The sequence below is a fragment of the Maylandia zebra genome, linkage group LG18, assembly GCF_041146795.1.
Source record: "Maylandia zebra isolate NMK-2024a linkage group LG18, Mzebra_GT3a, whole genome shotgun sequence".
NCBI classification, from domain to species: Eukaryota; Metazoa; Chordata; class Actinopteri; order Cichliformes; family Cichlidae; genus Maylandia; species Maylandia zebra.
The window spans coordinates 15,925,835-15,953,832 of NC_135184.1; the positions used below are offsets into that span (position 1 = coordinate 15,925,835).

The 27,998-nt window shown below is 39.1% G+C and overlaps 1 protein-coding gene across 6 annotated transcripts in view; it reads right to left on the bottom strand.

Annotated features, from left to right (window-relative positions):
- Window positions 1-836: 836 nt before the first annotated feature.
- asic1c (acid-sensing (proton-gated) ion channel 1c) overlaps window positions 837-27,998 on the bottom strand; it is a 112,962-nt gene continuing 85,800 nt past the window's right edge. The window contains exons 1-11 of one of the 6 annotated variants that reach the window (XM_023154661.3): window positions 19,521-20,772; window positions 16,980-17,130; window positions 13,970-14,097; window positions 11,974-12,124; window positions 11,809-11,865; window positions 11,214-11,367; window positions 10,899-10,990; window positions 10,463-10,542; window positions 9,197-9,268; window positions 5,217-5,269; window positions 837-4,112 (exon numbers count right to left, since the gene is read on the bottom strand). In XM_023154661.3, the coding sequence (XP_023010429.2) occupies window positions 4,034-4,112; window positions 5,217-5,269; window positions 9,197-9,268; window positions 10,463-10,542; window positions 10,899-10,990; window positions 11,214-11,367; window positions 11,809-11,865; window positions 11,974-12,124; window positions 13,970-14,097; window positions 16,980-17,130; window positions 19,521-20,129 (1,626 nt within the window). In that variant the 5' untranslated portion in view covers window positions 20,130-20,772 and the 3' untranslated portion in view covers window positions 837-4,033. Of the gene's footprint in view, window positions 4,113-5,216; window positions 5,270-9,196; window positions 9,269-10,462; window positions 10,543-10,898; window positions 10,991-11,213; window positions 11,368-11,808; window positions 11,866-11,973; window positions 12,125-13,969; window positions 14,098-16,268; window positions 16,397-16,979; window positions 17,131-19,520; window positions 20,773-27,998 lie in introns of those variants that run through there. The other 5 variants (XM_023154660.3, XM_023154664.3, XM_023154665.3 and 2 more) reach the window with 5 other exon arrangements.

The window sequence follows — 27,998 nt, forward strand, 5'->3', positions numbered from 1 at the left end:
GAGGGTGAAAATTAATTGGACAGTTGACTGACGAGCTGTTTCTTTGCCAGGTGAGGCCTGTTCACCTGTTATTTAAAGATAAAGGAAACAAACATGATATCAGTAGTTAATTTAAAGTTTTGTATCGTAGGTTACTGTAATTGTAAATCTGAAGCTCAAGTGAGGGACATCATCATTAGGCTGAAAAACAAACCTTTCAGAGAGACCAAATCAACAGTTAGCTATGTTCTTAAAACGAATGATTGGATTGGCCAACAAGGGTACAAACCATTGGTTACACTCAAGAACAAGAAGGCTAGATTAGGCTTTGCCAGAAAACCACTAGAGCCTGCACAGTTCCAGAAAACAACCTTTAATCACTTAAATCCAAGGTTAACTTGAACGTGAGATCTGATCTCAACCTAAGGGAGCATCCTTTTCAGTTATGAAATACAAAGAATGCAGAGAGATGCACAAACTGAATAAAACATAAATAAATGGCACAGACTAGACTTCAGGCAGTCACCGAATCCAGATGAGTTTCATCTAAGTGCTAAAAACAATCATTAAAATGATGATAGTGTGTGCAATTACTGATATCCTATGAAAAAACTAGGGTCTAAAAATGGCTGTAATTTCTCAACAGCTAATGTAAAACTTTTGTTGCAGAGAAAGTCTGCACTTCAATCACATATTATAACAGTTAATGGGGAAACTTTCTCTAAAATCCCTTGAATTAAAACTGGAAACTTCTATTGTGTGATTTAAAATGCACTGTGATAGAGTACAGAGGCAAAACAACTACTATCATATTACCACTAGTGGTAAAAAAAAAAAACAAAAAACCCTCCTTTGCAGTATTTATTCTCCTTTGTTACCCGTTTAGAATATTCTGTTGTGCTTTAGCTTCACTGTAGACTTTATCAGGTTTATTTAAGCTGGATGTTACCTTTTTTTGCTGGCACATAACATCCTCTGTAAGTATTGTTTAAAAAGCAAACAAACATCCAATACAGTTTTATTTAAAACTGACTACGTTACACATAGTTAAGTGTGTTAACTATTTAATGTACAGCTTAGAGTTAAAATCACATATCTACAATAAAATGCACATATAGCATATAGAGCCAGATGAAACAACTTCTTGTTCTCCAGGTGTGTGTGTATGTGTGTGTGTGTCTCTATGTGTGTGTTGGCACAGGAAAATCTTTGTTACCTGTAAGAACCTGTCTTAAAGGCACATTTTAGTTTGATTTCAAGCCACACAGTTTAATCAAGCCACAAAAACTATTCTTCTGTGTATTGCACAGTCCCAAGCCTGGTTAGAGGAGGATTCTTACATCATAATGTAATCATAATATCCAGGACATTGTAGTGCAGGATGTGGAGAACACTGTTTTGATTCATCTGACTCCAAAGAAAATACACTTTGAACAGTACAAAGTGAATAGCATAGCTAATATTACATTAATAGATCAGAGATAATAGGAATACACATGCAAGGAAGAAAATGGGTGATGTGCTGTAAATTATTAGGATAAAATCAATCAAATTCAGGTATTTGGTGGCAGAAATATATAGTGAACTTTTTTTTCTACTTGGCCGTAACTATGCTGTAAATATCCATGAAAGATTAGTTAATGAGAATAAATAGTTAAGGAATATTTTCTGCCAGCTCAGATACACTCTACTGCTTCTTTGACTGGTAGTAAGGCAGGGGGTGGGGCGAGAGAGAGGTAAAGCCTTCATATCTCCACAGTTTGCGGTAATGTTGGGTCACTTGTAGCCCAGCAGCATCACACACACACTCAAAATCATCATGGCAATACAGCATCAGAGGAGGATCATTGTGTAACATGAATTGGCATCTGCGTCTCTTATTGAGTTCATGATGGTTTATTTGTCATATCATACATCATTGTTGCAGGCGGCAGCTGCTCGGTTTACATCCATCGTAACTGTTTCATACATCACAAACTGATAATTTGGATCCTCAATCAATCTTTTTCTGGTCAGTTTGCTAACAGTGCTGTCTGATTCAGTGCATTTATTGCTCGTAACACAATGCCACTGACTAACCCTTTTTTTCTTAGTGTCTGCTTCCTGAAAGGCAAAAGTTCCATTTGGATTAAGTCCTTCCACAAGGTGCTCTCTGGCTCTGCTTAAATTACCAGTCTTGTTCCTGATAACGCCGGAGCTGTGAGCACACCACATAACAGTGTGTGTAGTTAAATCTAGAGCCACAAAAGGTAGTTACAACGATAGACGCCCAGTCATTGGCTTTCCAGTGATGGCTGATTTCCAAGGGTTTGTGCTTCACATCAACAGTCATCTAATACACAGACAACAGAGTAATAAAGCTACAGAGTTATGAACACCACTCACTTGACTGGCGTTATACATGAAAGTTTCACGAAAAAAAGGTTCCCAGTATTTATAGTACCTACAAATCATAACCGAAATATTTAAATAACACGCTCTGTGTTATTTAAACGAGAAAGGAAGTAGACTGACACGAAGGTTCGAAGAAAAGTTGTGTACATGAGGAGTAAGATGAGTAAATATAGAGTTTATTATACTTGATCATTTATACATCACAAACTGTTATTTGTGACTTATTACATATTCTGTAATCATAATAATAATAATAATAATCGTAATAATAATAGGTTACAATGGTAAAATTTTACAATGCATTTCTAATATAAATCAACTGAATGGGGCTGAGGTGCAGTGAGTTGTAGATGTATTGAGGCAAAGTCTCTTGTACCTAATAAAGTCTGCCATCCATGTTGTACTCAAAGACACTTGACGGTCCACCTAGATAGAAAGTCCAAATTCCTTGTGGTGTAAGAACGGATGAAGAAAGATTTTTTTTTTGTATTTTAAATTTATATATCTATATTTATATGTATATATGACATGTTTCACATGAGCAATGTAGAATTTCTTCATGGCATTTGATTGTGGGTATTTACAAATTTCTGTCAAGTTTAGGAATGTCACCAGCAAGCCTTTTAAACTCACAGCATTTTCAATAGAGAATAGATTACTATCACAGGGGATTGTGCTGATGAATCTTTAAGACATTGTGATGAAAACAACTGAACTATTAGGAAAGGCAAAAGAAATTCAGATTGTTTCTGTTGGAGTGAATTCAACTGAAAACAGGGCCAGCTTTTATGGGGACAATTTCTGCAGCAACTATATAAAGAAATGGAAATATGACTGAAAATGAAATATAACAGTACAATCAACTGCCTTTTTTTGCCTTCTGACTTCTTTTTTTTTTACCCTCACTGTCTTAAAAAAAGCCTAAAGTCAACAAAACCATGTAATTCAGGAGTCTTAAAACAGCATATATACAAATCATCAAGTTCCTCTCGTGTTTCAAAGGTGGGTAAGCACACATGTCTAATTAAAGACAATTTAAAGCCCCATAGTAGCAAAAGGCAACATTCAACACTAGTCTAGTGTTTTAATTCATGTCAACAATCAGCTCATTAAAAGTGGAGCAGATGTCTAAAAGGCTCTTCCGTTAAAACGTGACTGCTATAAGGTCACTCAATACAGCATTGGTTAGATGCTGGAGGCATAACACTGATAAACGCTGCTACACATACAAATCCACATGCGTTTGTTGTTGCTTTTTTTTAACTAGACTGATTGATGTACATCAATACTAGCACAGCAGTACCACATGACTCATCGCAACACAGTTCAGATTCCTCTTTTTGAACACGTTTATCCTCACGTATTGTATACTCGATAACATAAACAAATCTACTGAATGAAACATGAGTAAATTAACATGGATGCCTTGACATGGCAGTTAAACCTGAGTTGTGTTTTGGAAGTGGTCTCTTTTGTTTCTGATGATAGTATTCTATTTCTATTCAGGCATTGATAAACTGTACTACGCATTTTGTGAGCATACACTCAAGAGCCTTTCTCTGTTAAAATGATTTCACAGTTTGCTGTCAAGTACCCAGATGTTCCACCCCATCCCCAACCCCTGCTTTATGTTGTCAACAAGCAAACTCCTCAAAGTTGCCTATAGTCGGGTGACGAGGTAACATGTTCGGGGTGAATCCGAGACTGTCCGAGTGACTCCGGAGGGTGTCACAGGTGCTCTGCAAGAAACAGAGAGGAGGGGAGGAGGGGAGACGAGTTCAACCGGGTTAAGGGAGGAGCGATGCAGGGAGCGATGATGATGCCGATGATGGAGGAAATAAATGAGCCGCAGGTAAAAAGAGAGCAGCCAATACAATCGTAGAGGGATGCAGAGGGGAGAAAAAACAAACAATGTAACAAGGAGAAATTGATCAAAAACAGGAAAAAATGGGGGAATGATTGTGAATGAAAGGATAATGAATGACAGAAACATATGTGCACAATGATGAGGCAAAGAGTACAACAGATTCAGGGGTTTCGACATCAGCCACATTGCATATGTTTCATATGTAATGAGAAGATAAATTGAGGGGGTAAGATGATGGGGTAAGATGAATGAAAGGAGGGAGAAGAGAAAGAAAACAGCAGATTTTTAGTCCTGGTTTTACACTAGCATGTGTAATTCTGATAGTTATGCAAGTAGTAACATCCACATATGTCTGCATTTTTCGTCATGTACAAAGGCCCTTATTCAGCAGATAACTGCAGATATGTGGATAACAAACACCGGTAGTCCCATCGACAAAGAACCTATCTTTGTGCAAACTCACTGCATGCAGGCCTGCGATAACATCACAAAGTAATGCATCTAGTGATGTTATCTGGCTCGGACCTTCCAATGCATTGCCTCTAAATAGACCTTAGTGCTGCAGGGAAACAAATAGATCTCATGTTGTTCAGAGTTTTGTGCAATTCAATAAATATGTGATATGCTTTCACAGGAGTACACTTTATCCTACGAGGAGAAAAAAAGCATCATTATTCGGTGGAAGGAACAAGTTTTGCAGAGAATAAGATCTTTATGCACTTGGAGAATCCAACCAACTTCAGCCTTCCTTCGGCCCAGCACCCTTCTGTCAAAGCAGACAACAACTAACCTGTTCTTACACGGCGGCAGATATTAAAAGTGCTCGCTACGGCTGGATAATCACCCCTCTCTTTTGTTGACTGCCAACCAAATCATTTGTAACCATGGAGAAAATGATGAATGTGATGATCTCAAGTATGTATGAAAGAGAGGGACAGCATGGGAGGGAGCATCTATTATCAATGGGATGTGCTACCTGGGGGCATGATTAGGCGTGACACCAGGGCTGGTTGGGTTCTCTGGAAACTCCTGGAATAGACATGATGAAAAGAAAGATGGGTGAGGGTGACTGAAATGAAAATAAAATACAATGTAAATGCTATCAGTTAAACTCCCAAGGGAACACGGTGATATCATTAAAGCACTGAAGGAAGATGATCGTTCAAAATGAAATATGAGGGGGTTTCTTAATGAGCAGGGAAGGCTAAAGTCAGTGTCACCCAGAAGGATGTCTCTTGAACAATTAAAGCACTTCATTAACAGATTGTCTGAGTGGAGATGTGACAGTGAACTAGTTGAAAAAATATAATTAAATGTGAGAAAAAAGAAGTACAGAGGATGGTTTATTGTAACGAGGTGAACACATGACATGAATGGAGCAGAGTGCAGAAGAGAAAACACTATAAAAGCTTGAGTGCAGCCCACTAAATGAAAGCTTTCTTTCCTGCTGTTTTAGTATTTTTCTTAATAAAAAAACGACTAAACGAATCTCCTGATTGATATTTTTGTTTAAAATCTATAAACCTCCACTTTTGTAAAAGACATTAAACATATTTTTGATCGTTTCCTCTACAACAGCTAACAAACTCAATACTGACCCAAGCATGCAAGAGCACAGCCCTCATGCAGAAACAAAACCACAACTTTCAAACAGATTTGAAGACAGAATTGGCCACAACTTATTTTGCATGCTGTCTTTTTACCTCTAATAATGTATGACAGAGAGCACAGCTTTCATTTCCAGCATGAAGCCAAGGAATGCAAATTGGCAGATTGAATAAACTCAGGGACAAAAGGCAATTTCTGCACTTAACAAAAATCTGCTTAAATGCTTTTCATTATGACAGCACCAGAAAAGAAGAGATGTTGCAGGTAGGTATCTGATTTCATTAGCTAAAATACATAAACAACAGGTCCCTACCGTAACTAGGTAGTGTTTTTAAATGTTTTATATAATCGTTTTTAAGGGGCTGTTTTAAAAATTCCATTATCTAGGAAACCTGTTGAGCTAGCTCCTTCAAATTCTTTTAGTGCAACTACCTCTGTGAAGGTCGACTCTCTGTAGCTCAAGTTAACAGAAAGATAGATCCTTTATAATATTTGGATGCCCAATCTCTGACTGCATATTTTGAGGCCTGTAAAAACATTGTTTTGCAGGTAGGGGACAGATATTTTAGTTATGGCTTCTCTCATATACAGACAGAGCACATAAGATTATGCAGCACAGTCCAAATCAGATAAAGGGTTCCACACATATTAAAGCTTAAACATGGAAAAAACGCAATTTCACCATAATTCATTGTAATATTTCCAAGACATGAACCAAAATCAGCCTCACATCTGGAAAACTGTAGTTTCTACCAGTCTCCGAAACTGCTGTCACAGATCAGGCATCCAGATATTTTAGGGACTTCAAGCACCCATCACTCAAGTTTACCTGAGCTACAGCCCTGAGATTCCACATTGAAAGTATCTGATATTTGCCTTAAAAATATCAAAGAACCTAGCTCAAGTAGCTTTATAGATAATGGAATTCTAAATATAAAGAAAAAATGATGATACTAAAAAATGTACACTATTTATACTCTTATACCAAGCTCTATTTTCAGTGAACGTTGAGTTTGAGAAAATGTGGATTTTTAAAAAATATTTTTGGCTACCATACTGCAAGCAGAAATATATCCGGTCAGCTAAAGTAGAAAGGTTGATACATTACATTTACTACTACTTTTGATTGTATATACTTTTCAGACAAGTTAATTTAACATGCAGTTCTCCTAAAGACTTCAACAATTTACTGAAGAAGCTTCTTGGCTATCAAAGAGGTAAAACTTAAACCAGTCCTGAGGTGTGCACTACAAAGTGAGACCCATGGCTTAGGGAGCTATGTCGAGCTAAAAGTCAGAGTTTTCTATGTCAAGTAGCTTTTTTTTTTACCTGCCTAAATCACCGTGGTAACATGGATAACAGCAGATTCTGAGTTTTCTTGGTTTAAAATATTTAGGCTGGCTGAGGAGCGTGTTTTAAGTGAACCGCATCTGCTGGTAAAATATATTTCATATGTGCAACTTGTTTAGCTAACATCACAAATGAAAGTGTAAAGTTGCTGCGATGCAAACTGTGCATCCCTTTGCCACTTGAATTTCCATGTTGCTGAAAGAGAAATAACGTTTTACAGGTGATCCTAATCTGCTGCTAAATCTCGTTTACAATGCTGGAACTGCAGCTGCAACACACCAAGAATACCTGTTCAGTCAATAAAGTTAATTTCACTTTGATCTATTGACAAACTAAAGCACTGAAGTCTCCTTTATTAGGCGATGGGACAGAAACCTTTAATGTTTAAACGTGTCTAGTTTAAAGCTTCAGAGCTCTAATGTGCTGCGGTCGCATTAGAAACAAACAGCAGCTGTTTATTTCAGTGGTAAAATGTTTATTTTATTGCTTTGTGCGTTAAATCACCAGTTTAACGATTTTCTGCAGCATTAGTCTTTTGTCTTATTTGCGACAGTGTTGCATTTTACTGTTATATTTTTATGTTCTTTATAGATATTTACCACTATATTATCATCATCATCATCTATTAACATCTCTGACAGGAGTAGGCAGCACTCATAGGGATCATTTTGTGTGCACAAAGACTCGCTTGCCGTGTCAAACACCCCTTTTTATTTGAGGACACACAGAATGGTGCAGAATGCTCAGGTTAACAGAGAAAGCTGATAATCACTGGCGTTTTAAGTTCTGTCAAGCCAGCAAACACAAAGAAAGCTGGACTTTGTTGTATTTATACCTCTACCTTTTTAAAACTCTTTCAGAGTGGCATTACGCACAATATGATCAATAAAATCTATTTATAGCTTGACAGAAGGTATTTAGCACTTGTCAAATGCACTGATATTTTCACAGCGAGTGTTGGGAAGTAGTAAAGTACATGCAGTTAAACTATGTTATGCAATAATTTGTTGATTCAAGAATTTTGTTTAGATAAATATGAAAACCACCCACTATTTGCATGGGTGTAACTGTAGTGATTAAAATCTATCTTTCTATATGTTATAAGCCTTGATTTAACATTATGTCCTGAACAACAGCTCATTGCTAATCCTAAAACGATGTGTGTATGTTATTAATCATTTCCTAACTTGCATAACAGGAGGAGTGGAGATGCCTCTGGATGCAGCGTGCTAAACCACAGGGTTTGATGAAAATGCTGTTATTTAGGGCATGACTGAAACGCCTCGCAGTACTACAGTTTCCATTGCTTTGTTTTTACCATGTTAATGAAATCTCTTTAGAATTTTGGTGGTAAAACCCGGATAACAATAACAGCTCTGTAATAGTACAAAAGAGGGTGACGCTGAGAAGCTACTATATAGTGTGGAAATACTGAAAATTGGGTTAGTGTGTGGGATAAAATGAGATAACCTCTGACAATAAACAGAGTTTATGAGTCATGAATAAAATCCAATAAAACCAGGTCAAACTCTTTACTTCTACTTCTCCATGCACTGAGATTTAAGCGCACTAAGTGGCAAAACACTTGGGGAAAAAGCTTAAAAAGAAAAGGGGCACAAAGTCAATTTGTTCTTTTGGAATACTTATGTGCATCCCAGATTTTTTGTCATTACACGGAATAATTTATGCTGCTTCTCATCATGTAAAGAAAGTACTGTATGCGTCTAATACTACTCTAATTATGCATTCCCACTGTGCAGTAAAAATATGTGCGTATGATTAATGATTGTGTTTTCTAGAAAAATATTTTGTTTCTGCAGGGCTAATTGAAACTAATGATGGCATAATGCCTTTGCTTTCTCTCTGGTGCTGTTCATTAAAAGCATTTCAAGTGTGAGCAGATATTTTGATGTTGCTGTGACCATTGTTCCTGAGCTTATTTTGTACATCACATTCACTTCACTCAATCAAGTGTATTCTTAGGGACTAAAAAATTACCAGGTTGTCGCTCTGACAGCGCTGTGGCCGTTTCTTGCGAATGAAGTAACCCAAAAGCTTATCTTTAAACACCTAAAAAACATCAGAAAAGCATTATTTACAGATTCACACATCCAATAGTTTGCTTTCTTGGGGAGTGAAGAGGATCAATACTGAGGCTGACAGCATCTATAAAGATGAAGCATCGTATCTTGCACAAAAAAATTGCATAAAAGCTTGAAGTCTAAGATGTTTAGGTTAAGAATACTTTTGGGTATATTTTGAGTAGAATTATTTCCAATTTAACATTTTAACCCATACATACTGTTCACATCACATATGATGTGTTTCTGATAAACAAACATTTTATGTCTTTTCCTAAAGAGACCAAAATACACCAAAATGAAAATATCTTTTATACTGTTTTACATTTGTGCTCCGGGTCAAATCTGACCAGAATCTCTGCAGTTTAACTACATTTATTACATTATCCATGTTTGTAGTATCGTAACCTTACATTTGCTTGCCTTGAAGCAATTGTCGTTGTGACCTGGTGCTATATAAATAAAACTGAACTGAATTAAATCGAATCTACTGAGTTGGATCCACCAGCATGGGTCAAATATAGGAAAATGGTTGTTTTAGAAACCTGTGAAATTGTACATGACATTTCTTTGTGGGCACTGGTGACAGAGTTCAATGGGAATCTTGTCACTGTCATGAGAATTGTCTGTGTTTCTACAACATATACTGGGGAACCCAGAGAGACGGGTACTTTCTGGTCTCTGAGGGAATCCTGAAGGTCTCTGAACAGTCATGGGGGAATTTCAAAGTAGTAAATAGTAAAACTGCACCGGAGTGACAATATATTGGAACAGCGGTCATACAGGGGTCAGAGTGTGCCCTAACACAGACATTAAATCTGTAAAAGAGTGGATGTGGTTTGCACTGTCACCTCACAGCAAGAAGATTGTTGTGAGGTGAGATTGTCTATGTGGACTGTTGGATTTTAAATAGATCTGTAGTTTGTTATAAACACTTATTATGAGACCATTCTTGACCCAGACCATACTGTGCAGGCAGCTAATATGAACAGCATGTAAAGGTTAAGTAGCAGACACTTTATGCTTTATGCTAAGCTCTCCAGACTCCACAAGAAAGCCATAAGTTCTCTACTACTGAATTAAAAAATGTAAAGGTTACTAAAAATGAATTTAATGTGATCTAAAAACAGAAGAATTCATTTAGTTATTGCTTAGAAATCTTTAACAAAGATCATGACTTTACCTCATATAGGTAGTCGAATATTTCTAGTATTGTAAGAACACTGGCTCCAATAAATAGCCCCATCTGGCCTCCAATGTCACCTACAGAGGGAGAGATTAACAGATACGGGTAATTAAACAATGGTGCGTGAAACCATTCCCCCTTGCTGTCACATTGAATTCTGTATCTCTTTGAGGAATCTGAGCGTAATTGTCAAAACTGTCCAACCAGCCCCAACTTCACAAACGCAGCTGCCCTTGCAAGAGCATCAGATTATGAAAACATGCTCAGCCTGTTTCACGAGTTCAAAGAGGGAACCTCAAAGCACCAGGGATGAACACAATATGCGAAATATGCGGCGGGGGGGGGGGGGATGCCCGCCGAGGGTGCTGATTCTGAGGTCAGATTTATTTATTTATTTTTTCTCACAGTAAATATGAAACTGCAAGAATCTTACCGAGAAGTCCAGCAATTTCATAGGCCTTCTTCTGCTCAATCTTCTCATAATTCAGAGCTTCAAAGAAGATGTCCAACACCAGAATATTTTCTCTGGAGAGAGGACACACACGAGCACATCCATCAGATTTCCCCCAGGGCCATTTTCCCAACAGAACGAATGATAACTCACATCTCCTGCGTAACTATCATTCATTATTGTTACATTGAAGGTGAACGATGGAGACTCAGACCATGCTATACCACAGTACATTCATCCATCAACAGGAAAAGGAAAAAGAGGCCTTTATCTAAATAACTAGCTAATAATACTTACCCAATATATTGCTCAGTTTTGTTGAATTTCTTAGCCAGATATTTAGCAGATGCCTTACTGGGGATCTTAACCATGGACAGCTCCTTGCCATAGCGAGTCATGTTGCAGGGGGTCTGACAGACACAGTAATTGTTGTCTTTCTCTACCAAAAAGTCTGTGGATGATCAAAGTCATTTCAATTCATATTTCATTCATATTGCGATCACAATCAAACAAACCTGTATCCAGAGGCCCTGCTAAAAATATCCCACACAACGCACAACAGAGCTACATTCGCTGCCATCGTTCACTTTCCATGAAAGCAAATAATGACTGAAGCCATAAAACAGAGGAAGGGGGGAAAAAACTCAGCAGGATTTATTTGATATCAGCGAAGCACAGACACATCACAAATCTTCCTAATGGGATTTTTAAACAATGATTTTTACTTTATTGCTTTTGTTTCAGCACAATCTGGAATTAAAGTAATTTGAAGTTAAGGTTCACACAAGTAGTATCTACAGGATACAACAAGCTTGTGGCACCGCTGTTAATGCAAATACCTCACACTAATATTTTACACTTAATCCAATAAAAAAAAAGTGTGTGCGCTCACCTAAAGCTGGATCAGCACAATCTTTGTACTGCTCAGGTGTGCAAACGGCTGTGTTTCCTGTTTGAACCAACATAAAAGTGAAAATGATTACTTATTTATAAATGCAACACGAGGGCACAGAGATTTATGGGGTTTTTTATTGGTCAAGTAACTCTCAGTTCATACCCGGCATGTGAACCATCCTGCAGTTACAGTTCTCCAGAAGGTACCGTGTTTCACAGTCGATGCGACATGCAGTGATGCTGTACGTGGAGAAGTAATCAGAGTCTATGGGAGTAGACTTGCAATCTCCCCAAGGTGGTGGGAGGTACTGAAGCTGAAAGAGTGAGCAGCACATGTTTTGCCCTCAGTGTATCAGCACACAGGATTACATCAAATACCATAATGCAAGCCCGGTGTAGCAGAATTTCAAAAAGGGAGACAACAAGCTGACAGAACCCAACACAAATGTCTTAAACATAAAAAAAAGAAAAGAAAATACAGAAGCACTTGAATGAAAATGTGCACTCAGACAATACTGGCATAAAACGTCCAGTCGGAACAACATCATCGCTCATGTGTAGCAGCAAGCAGACATCATGCATAACGTTACTGATGCAGGTCTAGGCCCCGGTAGAAAGCAGAGTACCATGGGGATAGAGACAAGCTTACGAGAAATCTGTAAAATATGTAGATACAGACAGGACACCACAATCAATGGACAAATTTTACAACCTTGAGAACGGAACTGAAAACAATCAACGGTTTACTGGAGGATTCATTGAATTTAAAAGACAACATACGGAGCTTTTTTTAAAGAAAAATTCTTATGGTAATAAGTAGTATATAACGGTAGGTTAACCTAAATGAATAATCCAGTCAATGAAAGCTTTCTAAAGAGGTTTTACTGTTGATTAACAACCTATATTTTCTCATTGATGCCCGTGAGAGTTTATTACACAACTACCCTGAATATCCCTATGAATTTAGCAATCAGGAGGAGATGTAGTGTACACTCAGTTTGCGGTCTCATTAGTGGTAGAACTCTCATTATAAGGTGAGAGCAGGTCATTACATTTATGAATAACTCTGAGAATTCTAAATGAATCCATTAGGGAAGAATATTTAACAAGTGAATTTTAAGGACCCAATTCACACTTAACATTAGACCTCGCCATCCGTCTTGGAGCTGCAGCAGCGTGCCCCATTTTGTGTGAGATCTGCTTCGACGTTAAAGGGACTTCCTCTGTGGTGTGCTGCACAGCGTGGCCTCTAACCACCAACAAGACTTCCAGCCCCCCTTTTAAGTGTCTTGTTTTCTGCCTGCTACTTATTTTCATGACAAAAATAAGCCAATTATTTATGAAGGGCGGCGATGCTTGGGTAGTTGCGCATTCAGCCGCTAACTGCAGTGGGGAGCAAGCCAACAATCTCTGCCAAAGGCTTCTTCTTGGGAAATTTCTCAGAGAAATTACACCTCCATTGTCACATTAAGGTTCACTGTAATTCCCAATCATTTCCACCAGCTCTAACCAGGTGCTAACTCTGACAATGTAACTGTCATTTAGCCAATACAAAGTGACAGAGATAGAGTGTGATTCGCAGAAGAAGTGGATTTAAACTGGCAAACATGATTAAGCCTTTATTGAACTCCATTTCTAGCCCACAGACTCTCATAAGTGGAGATACACTGGAGATAAAACCCCCAATATAATCAAGACTATAAACTCATGCCAGAGTTCTCATGGGTAATAAAACCTAATGAATCACATTGTCTGGTCCCTGCAGATGAGATTAAGCAGAGGTCCAGTGGATCACCCCGATAACACATATAAGCAAAAACAAAATGCTTACAAAAGCAGATGTGGATGTGAAAGGGTAAAGCCAAACAACAGCTCTGATAAAGACACAGATTTGGATGAATGGCTCAAAGAAATAAAACACCTTTCCAGCTCTTTGCTGGTGAGGACAGAGAGCAGAGATGGCAACAAGGACAGACTGCAGATGCTGTTACATATCGTTGCTTCAGCCACACAGAGGAGGGGGTGGGGGGGATGGTGGGGGCACACATGGGTCCATTCCTTGGAGAGGGCGGGACCAGGAGATGAAAGTGTGGAAGTTAATGAGTATGTACAATACAGTATTTTGTGGCATGCAGCAAGCCCAGTCAGTCATACGCTACCCTCTGCTCTTGGGTGGAAACGAATGTTTGGAAGCCTGGGGCAACCCCGAAGCCCAGCTCGTGGAGGAAAGGAGGCTCTGACTGAGTGTGAAGCTGTACCTTTATGCCGGCCTCATAGGACGTCTCATCTAAGGGTAAGGGGTGAGGGAACACAGCCCACATCATTATCGAAATATAAGAGGAGATAAAGTAAGGCAAGGGGACAGAAAATGACCCCTCCAGACAAACATCCTGTTGTCAGAGTCCCAAGCAGGACTGGTAGGTTGTCATTCAGCCATTCTCTTCTTACTTTCACTCAGTCTTGAGCTACAGATCGCTTCTAACTGTTGGTGGTGGAGTATCGATGTCTCTCTTTGCTCACAAGTCAAAGTCTCTTATTAAAAATTAAACTCCTCCGACAGAAGATTTACAAATGTAAAGCCTCGAAATCACGAGTGCTATTATTCTTATTGCACCGAGAGCAATGTCACTCGTTGGACACTGAGTGAAACGAATGCAGGCCAGAGTTTATAATGACAATCTAATTAAGTCATCACATCGTTTAAGCCATAAACACGTCTTTCAGCTGTCAGTGGTGTGGGCGCTCATGTCATGATTGTAAATGGCAAACCATGCACTTTTGCCTCCTGGAGGAAACTCTGTGATGGTGAGTAACAGAGCAGGTTTGTTTTTTTTTGGAAATGGCTGAATGATGATACACTCTGAGCACCAACAACATTTGCAGAGAGAAGGAGAGAAAAATGAGAGAAAGATACATTTCTATGCAAGTTCCCAAAAGTTACATTTGTCATCTCTTGTGGTGTCCATGTGTCTGTTTCACGAGACCAACCGTGCCTCAACCATCCCATGTTATTCTGCTAGCACGCTGAAGCTTGTGAGGTGAACGAGCCAATTCAATTTAGGAGCAAAATCATTTAAATTAGGCTTAATTAACTGCTAAAGAAACTAAGTTAAAGCGCTGCTCAGGCGTCCGTTACATCATGACTTCACAAGAACTGATTATACGGTGGAAATTTTTAAGGAGCCTGCGGCACAAATACACTTGATCTCAAAGGTAATCACTGCAAAAACCTAAAATCCTCTGTGGCACTGCCGCCATTTTCTTGGGATTTACACTGAGTGCTTCTCTGTTTGTCAGAGGATATTTCCTTATTCTGTCAGTGTTTCTGTTTGAAAATCAAAGACTTTTCTTTGTCTTTGTGAGCTACGCTAGTGTGGACAAAAGCAACAGAGTCTGAATTTGTTCTCCTGGCAGATCACATAAGTGCCGTATTGTTTCATTAGATTTGGATGGAAATTCCATGTGAGCTCAGCGTTATGACCTTGCACACGGGCTTTTCAATCAATTCGGGCTTAACTATAGTTATTGCTTTTCATCCTTCAGTGACGCCAGTGTTGTGGACTCGGTCAACAAACCGGCCACGGGCCATTTTGCTTCTCTTTTTACCGTGTCATCAAATCATAGCACATATTAAAATGTGTCTACAAAACAGCCGTGGGTCATCTTTCTCATCCAATAACGCATGCTTTTTCCATATTACTGGTGTTGGGAGAAAAAATAATGTAACGAGAGTGCACCAGGTTCCTTTATATGGTCCAAACTGACATAAACAACATTATGACAGTTTTAGTAGATTTCCTTTAAGATATAGTCAGCTTTTAGCTAAATGCCGATCCCAACAGTTAGTCATAAGAAAACATTAAGTCTCTCTTTAAAAACTGTAAAGTGTGGGTTTTTAAAAAGAGTTAATCAGCGATAATGTCCGATGATTAAAGACTGCTGAAGTTGGCTGTGTGGATTAGTCCTCAATGTTTTTTGCTGGCTTCTGTTTTACTCTAGTGTCACTAGAGATGATTTTCAGTGCTGCAAATAAAAACCTGTTGTCCTTTTTCTTTCTCCTGAGCTCCAACTAATGAAGACTCAATATAAAAAAGTAAACTAAACACCCTGAGCTGCTATATATTTTTTGCATGCTGTGCAGTCTAAAGCTTTTTTGGCTCTGATAAGCGCAGTATGCTCATATTCCTGCATGCAATCATTACTCGGCCCTGCTCTATCAGTACTTCTTGGCGGCTATAACTAAGTTTCATTTACTCTAACCCAACTCATCGGCTGTCTATGTAACACATTAGACGCGCATCTCAACACAAAGGTAATACTAAGATCTGGATCTGATTTTGCTCCGCGCTCTGTGACACAGAGGTGATGGACACTGGCTGGCAAGGGTTTTTGAGACGAACACAGGATGAAGCAGAGCAAAAGACGCTGGGGTCGGAGAGGAGGCCGAACGTTAGGTACCAGTTGCTGCTGACATGACACAAAAGTTTGAAAACCAGGTGCCACACCAAATCCCAGTTGGTCAATGAAAGGAGGCTCGTCCTGGCTGTGGATCTGAACCTTGATGCCTGCTTCGTAGGAGGTCTCATCTGTGGATACAGCACGCCAGAAAATACAACAACATGTACGGTCATCGATGGAAACCAGTGCTGTTTAGCGATCCAGCAGTCACATTAATCCAGGGTTTCTACCCCTCCGCTTTCATCATATTAATGGAAGCTAATATAAGAAATAAACTCTTGTGTCAGTGTGCCGGTTCAATATCAAACAGATTTAGAACCAGAATTAATTACATGCTATTTATTTTATGAATATATGGTCCCATTATGTTGTGGTCCACCATAAATGAGAAACAATAAGTCAGTAAATGCAGTTTTATTGGGTCTGATGTCAGTTGTAGACCTGGAGAAACATATCAAGATGATAAGTGGTTAACCATGGTAGTGCATCACTTCTTTGTCTGCTTCAGTGTGGTGCAAAAAAATATATAGGCAAAGATTTATAGGTAAAGTGAAAGATGTACAACATTCCTCTGTGGAGCATCCATTTGTCATGGAGATGACAAAATACTGTGGCAGTTGTCAGGACTTCAGGGATAAACCAACAAGCTGATGAGATTTCCACATGGAAATCTGCGCAAATCAGATGTTACTGTAAAAATGCTTCACTGACCTGTCTCGCCCCAAACAGGCAAGTATTCATCCTGCTGAATATCCAACATGATCTCCAAGCCGTTCCCCGTGCCGCCCTTTAACGTGGTCAGCAAAGGGTTGCCATCTAATCCCGAGTTGAAAGTGTAGCATTTTCCATACCGTGTGTAAATCTGTAAGAAAAATAGGACACACACAGAGAAAAATAAGCACAAATAAAAAGTTTGATCCTTTTCACGGTGCAGCAGCACGAGCTATATTACATGCCAGTCTCACATTGTGCAGGGCAGGTAATCATTCCAAAGATTTTGTGATTATCAGAGAAGACAGCGCAGGTCTTAAACAGGCACCTGGCTCTGATTTGAGGAAGTAATGAGTGCTCCTCAGTAGCAGCTGAGTGATTTAGACTGAATTTACTATTTTGCCATCACTTAATGAGAAACATATGAGGGGGAAGAATCTGGACACACAAGCAGACATTTTTGTATTTTGCTTTATAAACTTCTTAATAGACCAAACCTCTGCCAGGAAAGCTTAGCAGGATTTAATGTTTGATGTGCAATCACTATAGTAGATTTTCTTCTATGTTTAAATAATTTAATTCAGGTTCTGTGCCCCAGAGGGGATTTTTTTTCTTTTTCAATTTTATGGCTTTTACCTATAATTGAAAAATTTCTATGTCATCTACCAAGCAAGTAAATATAAATCAGTCAAGAAGAATGAAAATGTAGAATTAAAATCATCGACTCTCCATAGATTTAAACAAACTATAAGCATTTCAAGATGTTCATCATCATGACGTGTGCAGCAACCTGCTGTTTGTGTTCACATCAACGGCTACACATTAAAATGCGATAAGTTATGGCTAAACAAGAGAATCATAGTACGGAAGCCAAAAGGGGACATAGATAAATGAAAATGAGTGTCGATGAAACTTTGGCAGTTGCAAATGTTCTTACTCTCAAAAACATTGCCAATTCAGAAGTATTAATTTAAATTTATGTTATCTAAGTTACACTCTGTGATGTATAGTTTGCAATCTGTGCTTGTAAACTTTTGAATTACAATATTATTTTATGTAATGATGAATTGAAATCAATCTCAGGTAAAAGTGAAAGCTTACAGACCTTAAAGTCCTGTTTTAATGATCATAGCTGCCCTAATAGACTTCCTTTTCTCATCATCGTAACAAAAATGTGTGCTGCTAGCATGAGATTTTTGATGTGCAGGAAGGACTGAAGTTTGGATTCATTTCTACTGTGGCAAGGTCATAGAAAGAGGGCTGCTGGTTAAAACTCAGCCAGCATGGCAAAGCTGATCTCGAGAGATCAGATTCAGCGTTCAACATCCAGACCCAGACAGACTCACATCCATCTCACACAGATAAGTTTCCCCCCTCCCTGCTGGCTATATAATGAGGGAGTGCCTATACACATCATACAATTTATGACTGTTTTAAAATATTCATATTTATGTTTAGATCAAATGAGAGCATCAATCATCCATGCCGCAGACCCAATATGAGTTGCTCAAGAGCAACAAACAGATAGCAAAATGTAAATCCTGCATATCGCAAGCCATCAATCTGGCCAAAAACAGAGAATTTGAAGATTTTAAAGCCTCTCCGTTGCTATGAAGCCACCATGGGTAGCTGACCTCTTGCAGCCTGTAAGACTTCCCACTGTAAATGTCTCACATCAGCTGAAGCTGTCACAGTTACATGTTTGATTTTTATGACTTGGATCTAGCTGTTCAGACCCACCTCAGCAAAGGCAGGGAGCTAAATGTGACGCCTGTGACAGGTGAGGGTTTTATATCTGGATGTGTCTTGCCAGGTTTAAAATATTCTCAGTCCCTCTGCATGCAGGCTTACCACTGCAGAAACTTCCCCAGTCGCCCTTGCTAATATTTTCTAATGACGTTATAAGCTACCGGTTTGTGTGCGAATGTATTTACTCAAGATATCACCACGCGGAAGAGCGGGACTATGGTTTCCAAATGTCACCCACTTTCTCGCTTCAGTTATTCAGAGATGAATGGCTGTAATGGATCCACGTCTGGTGCGTTTAAATGGGAAACTCAGCTGCATATTTTGATGCATATCCTCCTCGTGCCCAACAGATGTTTAATTAGAGACGCTGAAATTTTAATTTGAACTGATTTATGACGTCTGAATTATTAATGCGCTCAATTTTCTCAATTTTCGCCCAAATGTTGTCATGTTATAAAGCAAAAACGACATTAGAGGGACTCGGGAAATAGCCAGTCAACATAGCCAAATACGAAACCTTTAAATACAGCAGACACTGAAGCCACATCATTGTGTTTGTGCTGTTGAGTGAATTTTAAGGAGACATGGGTTTTAATGAGGGAACAGCTGTCATGTCTTAAAGGCAAAAAGCAGGAGAGGCTTGTTTTGCAGCTCTGAAACATCAACGACTTAAAAGACCTGGAGAGAATGCCTGCTGTAGCTTTGTCAAATGCTAACATGAATTATTAATACCCCATATAAACAACGCTCACATCCACACCTGGCAAACACCATCTCTCTTTCTGTACATACAGTGCTGAAGTTTTTGTAGGTGCAGGTTTCCCCACGAAACCTGCACTCCAGCAGCATGTCCTCGAGCTGGTGACCGAGCCGACCCATCATCTCCGTGGTGTTGGTGTGATAATTGGGGGGTGGGGTGTAGCTGCTGAAGTCCAGGAGAGTGAGCAGACCCTGCTTGTGATTGTCTTTAAGGATAGACAGGCTCCTCTTTATGACTGTGTGATTATGATACAGGAGGTCCAACCAGTAGCCGCTGTGATACAGGTCATCTTTAGTCAGAGAGGATACCCGGAAAACATTTTTGTTGCAGAAGGTAACGGCTGGGAAGGACATGTTGTGAGCCCAGACCATGTAGATCTTGGTGACAGCGGGGTAGGACATCAAATAGAGGATTCGATTCCAGGACCAGGTGAAGAGGAGACTCAGACAAAGGAAGAAGGCCATGATCCAGATGACCCGCTGCGGTTTCGACTTGTCCGGAGAGAAGACAAACTTCAAACCGTGGATCTTGGTCCTCATTATGAAATCCACCGTGATCTCGTTCCATGTTGCTTTCAGCGAGCTGGACTGTGGGTTCTGAAGAGGGGGCTTCTGGGCATCACTTGATTTGTTTGGCTCCATGGAAACAGATTCGGATGTGGAGTCTTAAACCTTAATTGCGAGTCAAGGAAAGTGCATCGTTGTCAAGTGCAGTTTCTCAGCTGCCCCCACTAGACTACAATTTACACATTTTCTCGACATGCACCTTAATATGTGTGTAACAGCGCGTGTGTGTATAAAAAAATCCAGGTAGCAGCAACTGGAGTCCTAACATGCAGCTGTCCCACTGTTCAGGCTTGAAAACACTTTGCCATGAAGATATAAACAAAGGAACTGTGCTCCTTGGGGGATGTAAAATTGATTTACATAATGATTCCTTTATGAGAAAAACAGCTGAATCACTCCATTAACAGAAACATCCAGCGTAACTATCCACACTCCTTCGTCAATAGACAAATGGACGTGATAATTGCAGATGTAAGCGACGGCTTCACTCCCAGAGGTAATCACTTTGAAAATTCGGAGAGGCTTACCCCTGTTGCTCAGATCTTTCACTCCTCCATCCCCCCTCTCCAGTGCCAGACAATACTTGCAGATTTCAGTGGTTTCTCTTTTTGTGCAGTAGCTGCCCAGAACCCAACTCCTCCCTTTTTCCACAGATTGAAGAGATGCTTTTTAGTGTGTTGACTTGAAGCCCGCAGAAAGGAATATAAAGCTTGTTGCCCCCCTACTCACTCCCTCTACAGTCGACTGGAGAATGAGGTGGAGCCACTGGATGAAATTGTTTTCCTCCGGTGATGAAGTGCACCTCCAATGGTATAGAGAGGAAGGGGTTGGTGGTGGTATTGATCAAAGTACAAATAATTGTGCTAAAGAAATTCCTCTAGAAAAAAAAAAAAAGATGAAGTCTGAAGTTCTTTAATGTTGAAGCATCGCTCGCTCATGGGTCGATATGTCTATATAATTGAAGACTGAAAGGGAGGCAGCAAGTTGGAGAAAAACAGCTAAATATCCTTTAAAATGTGTTAGAAAAATATGTCACAGTACGATCTGTGATCTTCTTTTGCTCCAGTTTCAAGTTTAATTTCACAAATGCAGAGTAATGAGGGCTGACATCCTGCTGCATGCAGATGTGGCTCTGGCTGATATTAAAGGTGCTTTGCTCCATTTAGTGAGACTATCAGAGGACTGTGTTTGGCAGAAAGTGATACTTTCCCCCCATTATTTTAGCTGGAATAATTTCAATCTGTAATGCGAGTATTGGCTGGGTAACCTGATCAAAGCTGAGGTGACAAATGGTTGTAAAAAATTATTGCGCAAAGTTAAAAATAGAAAGAAAAAATGTTTTATTACTGTGCAGACTTAGACCAGAGGGTGTCATCTGCAGGTTTGGATGGTGGGAGCTAATAAAAAATAATTGGAATGAACTTATTTTAATATAACACAAACGAGTGTAAATGACTCTCGGGCTTCGTAGAGTCTGGGTTTCACTGACTAAATGCCAGAGAGGATCTACCAACCGATTCTGTTAACACAATAATAACATATTCATGTAAATTATTTCAGTATTTGAGGGCATAAACCTGGCTTTTTGCAAAAAGGCTGAGATATTACAAATGAAGAATTCAAGTAACCGATCGGCTATCGTTTAATAATTTAAGCTAATTCCTGAAATTACAGCTGCTGTCCCTCTGCAGTGGACTTAAAGTATCCCACAGTGCCTTGTAATAAGTTGCATGCAACCAGTGGTCACCGTCCAACTGTTGGATACAATCATTAATCTTCCTAGAGATAAATAAAGAGAAGGGCGACAAGAGCAACAGGAGCGCTCAGCAACATAAACTACCATTTATGTTCATTTATTTGGGATAATGTGCATTTCACAGGCAGATTCATGTGCATAGAGATTAGTATTTGGGTAAATGCGAAGCACAGTTGGCTAGCCCTGCCCTGGCTGCTCAAGAATCCAGGAGGTTACCGCATCTGAAGAGATGTATTTACACCAAACAGAAATTTCTCAGGCCTTTTATGTTAATAAAACAAAAACAAAGCAAACTATTACACCTGACACTAAAATGATCCCCTTGATGAGCAGTAAACTGAGATCTGATGTACATATCATGGTCATTTTACTTCATCAGCTCAGAGCATCAGCCCTGAGCTGGGCAACAGTTTGTTTTAACGTTCTGCTTTTTCAGGTTGTAATTTCTAAGGAAGTATAGACAGTCTTTGGACAGCCAACTAAAATCTATCATCTATATAAATATGAAATGATTTCATTGTGATATTAAGAGTATTTTGTCATCTTTGGGCAGAGCCAGGCTAGCCTCACCTGATCTTTTAGGCTTTATGCTAAGCTAAGCTAACTGGCTCCAGCGTCATACTCAATCGTCAAACAATCCCTGCTTTAGTCCCAGAAGAAGCTAACCTCTTGGGGTTGTGTCAGGAAGGGAATCTGATGTTACTTCAAACACAGCTCCCCACTGTGGGACCCCTTGTGAAGAAGGGAGTAGCTAGATATAGCTTCTAAAACAGCATTTATAAAAAGCACTGACGAGGGCTGCGGATCAGTTACTGTTTTGTTTTTTTAAAGTGGTTACACTTTCCTACAAAGGAGTTCTTTACAACCTCTGTCTTTTCTGGGGAAGGGGCTAAGATAAACAACATAAACACAATTAAAAGAAACTGTTCCACATATTTTTGACACTGCCACCTGGCGGCAGTACAACGCTTCAACATATAGATGATGGTCTGCAAAACCCTGCATCACACCTAAGCAGATAAATGTCAAATTACCCCTGTAAGAGCAAAATGGGCTCAAAATAAATGCTTGCACGTAATCCACAGGAAAGTCTGATATGTCACATTGAATTAGACACATGGCACTTCAAGCAGCCCAGCAGCCATCAAATCTACTTTAAAGTGCCAAGAAACACCACTAATTTATTCGTGGTATCTCTTCTATTTTCACATGTCGTGTTATTAAATTATTGTGCTGTCTGTGGTGATCGCGTCAAGATATTCATCGGAAATTATTCTGTCTTGGTTTGTGCTGTCCTCAAAATCAGTGCTGACAGCAAAGTATACATTAGTGTAAGTGTGATTAGAAAAAAACAAAGCTTCTGACTAGTGCAGGATAAATATAGGTTGTTTATTAATCTTCAAAGAAGCAAAATGTGATTCAAAGAAAGAATTATATAAAAAGAATTTCTACCCAGCCATTTTATTAAAGCCAAATTTACAAATGCATTACAAAAATAAAGCAACACTGTTTCCTCTGTGTTCAAAAGTCGTGATATTAATAGTCTGATAAGATTAATGAATGCCTGGATACTGAAAAACAAAGAATAGAGAAGGTTAAAGCTTCAATACAGTAATAATGGTTACTTTCCCTCTGTGTCCTTTCTAGCTTTCCAGCAGCAAAACAAGTAAATTAATTGGCTGAATTTAGCTCTAACAGCTACTATATGTCATGTCTGCACCAACCATCCTTTTTGCCCTCCAGACACAACAGATGCCCAGTATTGCTTTTCTTTTAGCCTTATATCTGAACCACTTTATTCTATAAAAACAACTGGATAAGCGTTTAATTGGAGAAATAGGGTATCTTTAATAATAATAACTTTAATTAGAATAACTATTTGCATAGTGCTTTTCAAAACGCACAGTTATAAAGTGCTTCACAGTTTGTATAAAACTACACAACTACACAAAGTTTGTGAGCTTCAATCTCAAAATAATCACCTCTGGTTTCAAAATAAGAGCAACCGAGGGGCGAACCCCTGGAATACAAGTCTTACTGGAATTTCACTTGAAGCCAGTACTAGCTAATGGCTAATTTTTATTTGCAGTTTAGCAGAAAACAAGACTGGATGATCTTTGCTGGTCAAGAGTAGTAGCAATTTTTTGAGCAGATATTGCCAAATGATACTTGACAGAAAACTACAGTCAAGTATCATTAGCACAGCAACAGCAGCAGATTCCTTTGTAGCTATTTAGTAGATAATCCAGGAGTAGCATATGGAAAGAAAAGTGAACTGGACCAAGAACTGAGCCTTGGGAGACACCACATATCAGGGGTGCTGAGGAGGACATGTAGTTATAAAAATGAAATTTGAAAAAGAGAAGTGCCAGAGATACTGACCCAGAAACGCTATAATCTGTAAATAAAAATGAAGGGCGAATAAGTCAAGCAATACTCAAATGGAATACTTACCTTTATCTAAGCTCATAAGAATCTCATTAGTAATTTTAAGTATCGCTGTTCCAGTGCTATAATTTTGTTGAAAACCAGACTGGAATTTATCAACATATTGTTACCCTATTTCAAGTAGCTGATGAGCAACAGCTTTCTTGAGGATTTTAGAAATGAACAGCAATTTGTAAATTGGCCTATAATTGTCTAAAACAGTGGGATACAGGGAGGGGTCTTAAAACAGACAAATGGTGACTGCTTTAAAGTATTCTGGCATGCAGCCAGATGATAGAGACTGACTGATAATAAAGCGAAGTGGGGGGGACCTCTAACAAATTTAGGATATGCACATATGAGAAAGTATACTCAGGGAAATCAGGAAGAAATTGAATTATAGAATTGGTTGAGAAACCTGTACAGGTTGGAAGGATCCAGGTTTAATGTGCCCCATCAATATCATAGGGCAAGCAACCCCCCCTAGATAGATAGATAGATAGATAGATAGATAGATAGATAGATAGATAGATAGATAGATAGATAGATAGATAGATAGATAGATAGATAGATAGATAGATAGATAGATAGATAGATAGATAGATAGATAGATAGCTCACATCGAGCAGACAACATGGCAGGAAAACCAGACTGACATGACGAGCTCTTTTCAGTGACAGCGATCCAGTCAAATTTTGATATTTGATTTGTACTGACACGACACTTGACAACCTCTGTTTCAGACCCAGTAAAGTCATCCAGACAAAATAAGGAGAACAAGAATACTAATGCTGTATGGGTAGCAGCAGAGTAGGACTGTCATGGTCGGCTGTGTGGCAGGCAGGATGAGGACCCAATCGCAAAACTCACGGACTCAAGGGATGAACTCAAAAGGCAGCTTTATTGCTGACAAGATGACAGGAAAATACAAAACTTAAACTGGGCACAAGAAACTAATACTTGGAGAGAGACACAGGGAAACCCACGCAGCATGAGGGAGACTACAACACAGAACTGAGGGAGACGCAGACATAAATACACAGAGGGTTAACGAGGGAAGTGGGAGCACACGGGGAACACAGCTGACACAGATAATCATAACGAGACAGGGCAGGAGTGAACACAACATGACGCATACTGACGAGAGACTGTCAAAGTAAAACAGGAAGTACAGAGGTTCAGACAGGAGGAGAGAGCACGGGGAGAACACAGACATAACAGGCTGGGGAAAACATGGAATAAAACACGAAAGGGGACAAGGGCTCATGAATACATAGAGGGGCACACAGGGGGTGAGAGTCACAAAGGGAAAGCACACAGGGAACCACATAACAGGGCAACTCAGGAAACAGAACCTAAACAGGGAACTGAATACAAAAATACAAGAGAACTAAGAATACTGGGCCAACACGGCCCAGGACCATGACAAGGACACCCAACAATACCGTCTTATCTGCCTTGTTTCTCCATTTATTGACCAGCTGTACAGACTTCCTCTATTCTCATCGTCTTTGGAAAGATGCCAATAGATATGAAGCGCATTTAACTAGTAAGTTAATTGCTTGAGCTCATTTATTTTTGGAGGCGTGTGGCAGGCTGCTCCCGTGGTCTCAGAATCATCCCTCGTCAGCAGTTTGAACCAAAACGCAATTTCATTACTCTGATCTCCAGAGGTTACGCACTAGCAATACATGACAATCATCTTTACTCTCTTAACATGTGCTCTCTGTCTGACAGCGGCTATCCATCCTTTTTTCGATGTGGTATTTTCAAACAAAAGTAAACCGTGTACTTAAAAGGGACCTATTATGCTTCTTTCCGGCTAAAACTTTTTTTTATTCTTGGTCTCTACTAGATGGCTTTGCATGACTCACAGTTTGAAAATCTTATTTCATTTTTCATTCATGCAGATTTTTTTTTTTAGTTTTGCCACCCTCGCTATAAGTCAACTTCCTCTCTGATTGGCTGCCCCTTGCAAACAGAAGGTTTGAACAGCAGATTGGCGGAGCTGCTGTTCTCACAGTCAGAGCTCAGCCAAAAACACTAAAACTAGAGTCAGTTGATAATTCTGGGATTTTATAGTAGTAGGTATTGTAGCTTTAAAAGTAAATACTGGACAAATGTAACTATTCTTTGTATACATTTTTGTGTAAAATAATTATAGATTTCCTGAATTGAAGAGCAACATAGTCGCATTAAAAAGGGGCTTTGTACTCCCGGGCTAACGACAAATATAAAGACAAAAGCTTTAAATCTGGTGTCAGACTGTAATCACAGCACTGCAATGATTTCAAACTTTTTTCTAATATGAAAAACTTTCATAACTCTGTTTGTTTGTCAACTCTTTCCCAAATCATTAATTTAATTAAAATATCCCCTCCAACACAGTGCTGCACTGACACAAGAATATATAGCACTCTGGGCAAAATGTAATGATTTTTCTTACCAATAAAATTGCTATCCTCCGTACTGAAAACAAACGTCTGCTGCTCACATACTGCTATTGTTATCATCCTTTGGATGAAAATGTATTTAAACTGTGTCTCAGTAAAGAAGCATGGTATAATAAGAAAAATTACCAAATTCAAATAAGCATCTCAAAGAAAAGCAGAACCATTTGAAATATCTATTCTTTCAGATTTTTGTATTACTAGCCCGACTTAAAGAGCAACTCGGTGATCCCTCAGGCTGTCAGGGAATGACACTAACCATCCTCTTTTATGTCAAAGCCGAGGCAAACCCCAGCGGTCTCATTAGAGGAGGAGCAGAGTTTTGACTGAGTAAAGGGGAGAGCTCCTTCAAGGGCCAGTGAGAATGTTCAACACCAAATGAAATCCTGGCAGCAATTAGATGCACATCACAACCTCACAGAGTGCAGCTGGGGAAGAGAAGAAGCTGGACACAAGACATGCCCAGCATTAATGTCCACTCACTATTAAAGCTTAGCTAATTAGCTGATTAGTCATTTAGGGTATTTATGAGCTGTTTAGGAAAATCTTAAGCAAAAATGCCAAACACTGTTTTCAGCTTTTCGTTATTTCTTAGTCTTCTATAACATATAGAGAGCGCAAACAGTTAACCAAGAAAATAACTTTCAGATTAATTAATAATGAAAAGAATTAATTCATCTGTCCCAATGCCCTAATGCCTGCTTACTGAAAATGCACATAAAAAGGATGCTGCTATTATAGTACATGTATTATTAATCAGTCTGTTAAATAATCTCTCCCTCTCATGCACATTATATATAGTTTTCCTTTAATTAAAAGATGTATTGATTAGATCATATAAAGTTCCCCCGCAGAGTTCGGGATCGTCTCCTTTATAATAACGCCAGTCAAATAACATATATTAAAGTCAGACACAAATCTAAACATTTGATAAGCTGAGATCAGAGAACATTTGTCAGCCTCGGAGAATCTAAACTGATCTAAAGCTTATCAAAACAGTCGCTTATTCAGTTGACAAAAGGATTAATGCATAAACAGAAATGACCCTGTGTTGGCTTTGAACTGCATTTTACACCGACTGCAACGTGTTTGATTTATTCCACTCAGCACATTTTCCGATCAGCAGGCCAAACCGCACTGACAGAAAAACAGTATTCAGTGTCAGCCTTGAAAGTTTTAAGATAAAAATTTATATTATTTAGAGCTTGAATAAATGAAGCTGGAGTACACTGAGTAGCATAACATTTTCTCTATGAGGTCAGGATTCCTCATTGCTATGCAGCACGTCAGACTCGGCGTTGCATGAAAACT